This window comes from Peromyscus eremicus, unplaced genomic scaffold (genome assembly GCF_949786415.1).
Source record: "Peromyscus eremicus unplaced genomic scaffold, PerEre_H2_v1 PerEre#2#unplaced_483, whole genome shotgun sequence".
NCBI classification, from domain to species: Eukaryota; Metazoa; Chordata; class Mammalia; order Rodentia; family Cricetidae; genus Peromyscus; species Peromyscus eremicus.
Window position 1 is genome coordinate 95908 of NW_026734719.1, and position 8349 is coordinate 104256.

General features: G+C 53.9%; 1 protein-coding gene across 1 annotated transcript; it reads right to left on the reverse strand.

Annotated features, from left to right (window-relative positions):
* Positions 1-201: 201 nt before the first annotated feature.
* Positions 202-5192, reverse strand: Ngb (neuroglobin). The gene is made up of 4 exons (XM_059252896.1): positions 4862-5192; positions 3444-3555; positions 2729-2848; positions 202-1243 (listed from the first exon to the last, which is right to left on the reverse strand). Exons 1-4 carry the CDS (start codon positions 4948-4950, stop codon positions 1109-1111), a joined length of 456 nt encoding a protein of 151 aa, XP_059108879.1. The 5' UTR covers positions 4951-5192; the 3' UTR covers positions 202-1108.
* Positions 5193-8349: the final 3157 nt, after the last annotated feature.

The following is an 8349-nucleotide window of genomic DNA, read 5'->3' on the forward strand; positions in this document are numbered from 1 at the left end:
CAAGACCTACAGCTCCTCCACCACCTTTGCCTCGGGTCTTCCCTTCTGGACCTCTTCCTTTCTACCCACTCAGGCCTTGGGCCTGCTGACCCCATCCCCCCCACCACCCGGATCCTGCTCTGAGCCCCGGTACTCTGTAGCTTTATCTGGCACAGGTCAAGGCCCACAAAAAGACCAGCCACGGAGGGTCGGCACACAGAACATGTTTATTTCTTGTGAGCGAGCGTATAGATTCACAACACAGAGAGCAAGAACGGGTGGGTGGCTGGGGGTGGGGACAAGGGCCTTTCCCACTGTATTCTCTCCCGCTCATCTGCCCAGGCACAGTTCCCCCTCAAGGGTTACACACAGAGTTAGGAGCCCGCAGCTGGAGGGTGGCCAGTGAGCAGAAGAGGGTGGGGAGACAAGATTCAGCCCTGCTAGACTAGGGCGGCAGGAAGAGCCTTGGAACCCAGGGCCATGTGGGATGAGGTCACTCTTCCTCGCCTTTACTAGCCTCTCTGTTCCGGCTGGCCAGCTTGGTTCCCCACCCTAAAAAGAATCCTGGGGAGCTTCTACCAGAAATGCCGAACCAAGAACACAGGAAATTTTGTATAGGGCATCTGAGCTTTGAGACCTTGGGTGCTCACTGCCACTGAAGAACACCATCCTCCCTGTTCCCCTTCTCTGAGCTCCCCAGAAACACTAAAGCTGCTCCTTCTCTTCATTTTTGGAAGGTAAGCAGCCTGTCAGGAAAGCATCAGACACTGAGCAGAAGAGATAGAAGGTTCTAGAAACCTAGTCACTTTACCCTCACCTTGGCTGAGGCTTCTCTGAGAAGAGCCCCCACGCCACCTCGCTGACCGAACTCTATTTTGCCTCATGGGGAGAGCTAACCAGGCATGCAGGGGTGCATCATCTGTGGGGATGAGAGGGGCCCAAAGGCCCCTCTGGAAGGAAAAACCACCTCTCTGCAGCTGACCAGGAGCTGACACGGAGCCCTCTCCCACCACCTCTCTGGGATGGCCAAGGGGATGGGGGCCAAGGTGCAGAGGAGCCCTGGGGGAGGGGCTGAGGCTACTATAGGCAGATGGACAGACTGAGACAGGTGAGGGCACCGGCTCTTCTCTTACTCCTCATCCCAGCCTCGGCTCATGGCTTGCACCACAGCTCCGTAGAGTTGGCTCCAGGCGTCCCTTGTGGCTGGCGTGAAGTCAGGACCGAGGCACCTCTCCAGCATGTAGAGCAGGGACTCCCCCACTGTCTGCAGAGAGGCAAGCGGTACTCAGTCATCTGAAGGCAGCAGGAAGGCATCACTCCGTTTACAGGTGAGAAAGCTGAGGCCCTGGGCCAGTAAGGGTACATGGGCTTTTCCTCTCTCCCTCACAGGCTCGTGCTTCCTAAGCAGGCCCTGAGTGTAACCTGGAGCGTCACCCTGTGCCTACCTTTCCCTCTAGATGTGAGGATGTACAGTGGATAAAGAACATTTCATCTCGCCGGGCGGTGATGGCTGCGCACGCCTTTGATCCCAGCACTCGGGAGGCAGAAGCAGGCAGATCTCTGTGAGTTCGAGGCCAGCCTGGTCTACAGAGCGAGATCCAGGACAGGCTCCAAAACAACACAGAGCATTTCCTCTCCTATCTTTACAACCACCTCATGAGAGGGGCCTATGCATCGCCTGGGGACTGTCCGCTCAGACCCAACCACGTCAAGTGCCTGCAGATTGCACTTTTGCCACCTGCAAGGTAGCAGTGAGATTAAAAAGCCTATCTCATGCAGCCAGGGAGGCGTGAGTTCAGATTCCGACCAACACTCACAGCCTAGATGATCTGGCGCAGTTTGCCCTACCCTCCAAGCCTCAGCTGCTTCATGAGTAAGACGGAGAACAAAAACCCAGGTTCTGTAAAAAGCCCTTGGCACAGCAGCTGCACACAGGATACCTTATCATTCATCAAGTAAAAGTAGGTTTATTTATCCCACATGTATTACTGAATATCCCCAAAGGACCAGGCGCTGTGAAAATGCCCAGATGGAGGCGGCAGTCAAGGCCATCCCTTGTGACTGGTTCTGGCCAGCGGGACATTAGTATAAGCTCTTGCCCACTGGGGCTTGTAGCAGTCCTTCCTTGCTGAGACTTAGCTAGCCTGAGGAAGGTTTAAAAGCTCACGGGTCGCCTTAGACATCCTAGCCCCAGTGGAGTTAGACTCAATGTATAGACGACTCCAATCAGACTCCGGGGAAAGAATTAAGTCTAGCCACAAGAACTCAGAAATTGCTCTAAGGGAGGACTTTCGAGGTGGTCTGGCACCTACAGAAAGGTGCTCAAATCAACTGATGCCAGGGTCACTAAGCCTTCATGGTTCTTCTCGTTTGTCTGTTTGTTTGTTTTGAGACAGGGTTTCTTCATGTAGCTTTGGTGCCTGTCCTGGATCTCACTCTGTAGACCAGGCTGGCCTCAAACTCACAGAGATCCGCCTGGCTTTGCCTCCGGAGTGCTGGGATTAAAGGCGTGCGCCACCACTGCCCGGCCAGCCTTCATGGTTCTTAAAGAAGCCGCATTAAAGAGAACTCTGAGGCTCTGAGAGGTCCCGTCAGTATCAGGCACATGCAGGCAAGTAACTAGAGCAGGTCTGTATCTCTGGTCATCCGAGAAACTGGGGATGTGGAGGAAGGCCAGTGGACTTTGGGGGGGGTGCTGGGAAAGAGTGGCAGCTGCAGCTCTGGAGTAAGAAAGTACCCCACTACCCACCGAGAAGGAGCTGAGCCTCACTCCCACAGCCCGGTGCTTCCTGCCCAAGCCGGCCAGGTACTCCTCCAGTGAAGAAAGGTCCTCCGCATGGGTCGCCGCTGTTTCAATTACCAGCATCACCTGTCAAGGACACAGAGGGTCCAGGCCAGTCCTAGCTGCTTACCACCACAGCCTAGAACCCAAACTTCTCAACCAACGAGGCTTTTAGAGTGCTGTTGTCCAGGGTCAGTGGTGGCAGGCAGCCAATGTCTGTATACAGTAGGTGCTCAGTATGTGGTGGCTCAACTACCAAAGTTCCGCCCATGAAGCAAGCCCTTCTCTTTTGAGGATTTCAAAACCTGTGACGTACCTGTAGAACAATACTGCCCGCACGGGACAAGGGTAAACTGGGGTGTTGTGAAGAGCATGAGCCCAGCCTAGTTTTCATAAGCGGGTGTCTCCAAGTGGCCAAGATCCACGGATACAATCCATGGGGGCCAGAGGACAAGACTGAGAACAGTGTACCAGGCTGGGTCCAGCTGGCTTGAGGACAGGGTGGGGGAGGAGGCTGGGTCCAATCCAGAGCGATGGGAAGGGGGTGTGTGTGTGTGTGTGTGTGTGTGTGTGTGTGTGTGTGTGTGTGTGCACATACGCTGTTTTCCATATCCCAAGTCCCTTCTTCCCTACTAAGACAATGTTCTGCAGGTCTGAGACCTCATGGCTCTGCCTCCCTCACCTTCCTAATGTGGTCCAGGAATTCTGGGGAGGAGAGACAATCCTCAGGGCTGGAGAACTGGCGGCCGTTGTACTGGAAGAGAGGCAGCAGGCTGGGTTCCAGGGTAAAGAGCCTGTGGGTTGGGAGCAGAGATCATCAGCAGTGAGCGGCAACCCAGCAGATCCTGGCTGCTCAGAAGAAAGGCACAGTACCTTCCTAACGGGGTACTGCCAGCTTAGTCAACGTCCCCTCGTCCCTTCTTTGGGCACCCTCCAGAGGACACTGAGTCCCCAGCCTCTGACATTACCTGGCAGACCGTAGCCCCTCCTTAAACAACTGAGGAGACTTGAGTTTGGGACAAGCAGGAATTTCAACCCAAAATCTAGGGGAAATTTCCTTTTGGGATCCAAACTTGCCAATGTTCTCATATCTGAGGAGGCTGGGTGATGACATCAGGAACACACGCCTTGTTCCACTGAGCACTAAGCATTTTTTTTTATCCATTAACTATAGTTGTGTATCCCTCATACTTTTAAGCTGTGAGTTCAGAGGAGGCAACGGAAGCCCAGAGACTACGCAAGCTGCTTTAAGTAACACAGTAAAGTCACAGTGGGCGCCAGAGTAGAGGGGGAGGAGTTTGAAAATAAAAATACAGTTGGCACAAACAGAAAATGTCAGCCTCGCCGGGGGGAGCTGGCCCTTTTGTGTCACTCTTTTGTGTAACTCAATGTATTCCCTTTCCATCTGGGAGCGGTTTTGCAAAGTCCTTTTCCGAAGTTTTGGATTGGCCTAGGGATCTGCAGTGAGAGAGGAATGCGGCCTTTTGGTGATGGCAGAGCCTGAGGTGAGGCTGTAAACCCGCCGCCGTCCTTCTCCTGTGGGGCCTGCCTGCTCCTTCTCCCTCTCTTCCCGGTGGTGAGACTGGACGCCTGTCGCCCCTCTCCTGGAGCTTCTGTGGTCTTAAGCCCGTGTTTTCCTCGGAAGAGTTCATCTGGCTGGGGACTGGGTGTGAGGACGACGTGGCCTCCTTCCACTCCAGGGTGGGTGGGTGGGAGCAGGAGCCCGTCCCACGCCCCAGCGGGGCCTTCGGGTCACTCATCTCCTCCCAGCCCGGCCCCTGTGGGAGGCCCTGCAGTCACTACCCATTGAGACATCACAGGGTAGGGCAGAGGGCACTGCATCCACCTGCCTGCTCGGGGGTGGGTGGGGTGGTGCGGGTAAGGGAACCCACGCCCCCCCCCCCCCCCCGGTCAGTTCAGGTGGGAGTCGCTATCTGGGAAGAGCAGATGGGACAACACCACCTGTCGCACACCCCTCTCTCCGGAGCACCACTGCAAGCGGAGCCCGTTTCTCCTCCTCTGGTGACAAGCCCAGCAAGCTGAAACCCACTGCTGCTGGGCACCCCTCCACTTGCATCCCGGGGCCCCGGCAGCGCTCACCTGGAGAACAGGACAGTGCCATGTTCCAGAGGGCTGCGCCTCACCGCCCGCCAGCTCTGCCGGATCAGCTCCGACTCTGGGCGCTCCATGCTCTCCCCGGAGAGATGCGGGACGCAGGGATGGGACCCCTCGGGGCTTGGGTGCAGTCACTGCACGTGCAGCGCCATCTCCGCGGCGACGTGGGGTTGGGGTGGGGAGGGGGGGTCCAGGCCCAGCGCCTTAGTTGGGCGGGGCCCAGCAACTGCGCCTTCGCTGGTCCAGCCGAGAGGATGCGTACCCGCTTGCGCTTCCGGGGACCCCGCTCGGGCAGCTGCGCCCTGTGCCCCGAAGCTCCCAGAGAACCGCCCTTTAAAGCTACGGTGGTTCCCACCCCCTCTGGCCTAGGGAGGCTTGTGCGCTCCCTCTGCACCCGCCTCAAGCAGGGACGACCCGAGGCCTGGGAAATGTCCAGGCTTCAGAGCCTAACAGAAATCGCTGAGCCTCCGGGTTTGCTTCACTCTCGAAAACTAGCAATGCACTCAAAAACAAACAAACAAAAGACCGTGAGTGGTGGCGCACGCCTTTAATCCCACCACTGGGGAGGCAGAGGCAGGTGGATCTCTCTGTGAGTTCGAGACCAGCCTGGTCTACATCTTGAGTTTTAGGGCAGTCAGAGCTATGTGGAGAGACACTGTCTCAAAATAAAGGGGCTGTAGCGTTTCTGGGGCTAGCTAGCTAGTTCAGCGAGTTCCAGGTTCAGTGAGAGACTATCTCAATTAGTTGGAGTGACTGAGAAAGACACATAAATTAATACTATTTTCTAAAGTGGCTCAGGTAAGTCCTGTGCTTGCCATTCCGCGTCTGCAGCCTGTCACTTAGCACTGTTGTCCTCTTTCAAGCATCTAAGTTCTTTGGTCCCAGCGCAGTCCTGTTGGCTCAGGCATTGGAGAGCACACTATTCATCTTTCACTGTGGACGCTCTAACTTCTCCTCTCCTCTCTTCTGCAGCCTCAGATGTAAGGGTGTGAGTGGTAAGGTCTCTAGAGTCTGTTGCATGGATGCAAATCAGTGTCTTTGTCTTTAGTTATGAAGAGCCTGTAGTTCCATGGGCAGCCCGGTGCTGGATGTGCTCAGTCCCATGCCTTCTAGAACTTTCTAGGGGCGCCTTTCTATCCTGTTCCAACCAAGCTCCTAAGATTGATGTTCGGGAACAACCTATTCCACTCTTCTCCATCTCTGTTTATCTTTGGATCCCTGGACTGGAGCAGAGAGCAAGGGCAGCCTGGCAAAAAGCCCACATCCTAACGACTTCGGGAGACCCCAGGCAAGGACACAAAGGGACGGAGCTTTCTGCAACCCATCTGGCTGGTCTGCATCTTCCATTCCACCCAGTTTTTACTTCCTGGAAGTCCTCACTCAAGACCCTTGTTGCTTCTTCTCTCCATCAGAGAGGTCTGAGGAGTTCATGAGAGTAATGGACTCATGCCTTCCACGGAGGAACCAGCACCCAAATCCACAGCTCCTGTCTTCCCGAAGTCAGGGGTGACAGGACTGTGTGTTCCAATCTCTGCTCCCCTTGGGGGTGACAGAAAAACTAAGTGTGCTCTAATCTCTGCTCCCCTTGGGGAAAGGCCCCAGGATCTGGCGTAGCCTAAGCAGTCAGGGAGAGGTATCCCCACCACAGATGGTCTGAATTCTGCTTTGAGGGGCTGGAGAGGATCTCTACTTCCTGTGGGATATTCACACAGGAGGTCACAATCTAAGACATTCAAGTGTTCTCTAGTCAGGGCTGTCAATGTGCCCTTAATGTCCTTAAAGAGCCAGCAGATTGGGCATGTGTCCAGACACTCTGCCCGTTAGCTGTGTCCCAACAGCCCTGTGAAGGAGATGCTATTTATTATACTCTGACCTTACAGTTAAGGAAATGGGAGGCAAGGAGGCTAGCTGGTCCAGCCGTACAGTTAACACAAAGGAGGGGCCAGAGCTTAACCTCAGTTCTGATCGTCTGACTTGTTCTCTCCACTGCCTCCCTCAAATTAATAGACCACAACCAAGAGCCACGTCCATAACTCAGACTGAGCCAAGGTTACTGTTCATTCTAGTTCATACAGCCTTACAGCTGACTGTGCACTCTTCCCAACTTCTCATTCACGGACATCAAGTCAGTGCCTTGAAATGGCCACAGAGGAAGTGTCTGCACCGTGGAAAATGGCAAATGCTATAAACCAGGGCGTAGTTTTGCCCCCATAGGAAACCTGTTGTAAAATATTTACCTCCACTGGTCTGAGTACCCTTGGGGGAGCCCGGAAAGCCTGGGTCCTCGCTGTACATTATGCAGAACTTTGTACAAAGGATCAGGCTGAACTACACTCCAGCTGTGCCTAGCCTCTCTCAGTGTCCAGGGCTTCAAGGGTACTCCAGGCAGGTGCTTCCAGTCCAGAACTGGGCGGGACTGGAGAAGCTCCAAAGACTCCTTTTGCACCAAGTCCCGCCTAATGATTTTCTAATTGTGGATCATTAGGTAAGTAATATAATCTCTCGTGCGTACAATGGAGACAAGAACAGTGGCTTCCCTGGGCCTTAGGACTCAATGTTACGTGTATTAAAATGATGTTAACGGGCTGGCAGGGTGGCACATGCCTTTAATCCTAGTACTCGGGAGGCTGAGGCAGGCTGATCTCTAAATCTGAGGTCAGCCTGGTCTACAGAATGAGATCCAGGACAACAAGGGTTACACAGAGAAACCCTGTCTCAAAAAACAAAACAAAAAACCAGATGTGTACTAAGCTATTGCCATTCACAGTTTGGTCCCTTTCTGATTTGTCTGTCCCTGGCATCTTCCAGATGCCACTCCAGAGTGGTAGGAATGACCTATCTTCCTCCCCAGGCTGCCTCCTGCCATATGGTCCCTAGGGAGGCTAAGAGGTAGTCCAGAAGACTCCCAGCTTCATAGAGGCACTAATCCCTTCAACCTTGACTGTAGCTAAAGTTTTCCTGCCTGGCCCACAGTCAGGACAAATCTCTGTCACCTGCCAGTCCCACAGCCTCTTAGACCTGACCAATTAAACACAGAGACTTACATTGGTTACAAACTGTATGGCCATGGCAGGCTTCTTGCTAACTGTTCTTACAGCTTAAATTAATCCATTTCTATAAATCTATACCTTGCCACATGGCTCGTGGCTTACCGGCATCTTCACATGCTGTTTGTCATCGTGGTGGCTGGCAGTGTCTCTCTGACTCAGCCTTCCACTTCCCAGCTTTATTCTCCTCCTTGTCCTGCCTACACTTCCTGCCTAGCCAATGGCCAATCAGTGTTTTATTTATTGACCAATCAGCAACACATTTGCCATACAGAACATCCCACAGCACTTGACCTTCAATCCAATGCTGTCAGCTGTCACCTTCTGTGTATTCTGTGGGGAGTGGAGGAAGCCCTGAATGAAAGTAAGGAGCAGACGAAGTCCTGAGAGAATGTGTATTATTGAAAAGGTCCTCAATGCTTCAGA

Bases quoted from the DNA above. Each gene is read 5' to 3' on its own strand.
- Ngb (XM_059252896.1), bottom strand. From the start codon at position 4,950: ATGGAGCGCCCAGAGTCGGAGCTGATCCGGCAGAGCTGGCGGGCGGTG. The intron at 2,849-3,443 runs GTGAGGGAGGCA...TGTCCTTGACAG, and splicing joins TCCTGGACCACATTAGGAAG to GTGATGCTGGTAATTGAAAC. The intron at 1,244-2,728 runs GTGGGTAGTGGG...GCCTCTCTGCAG, and splicing joins TGAGGCTCAGCTCCTTCTCG to ACAGTGGGGGAGTCCCTGCT.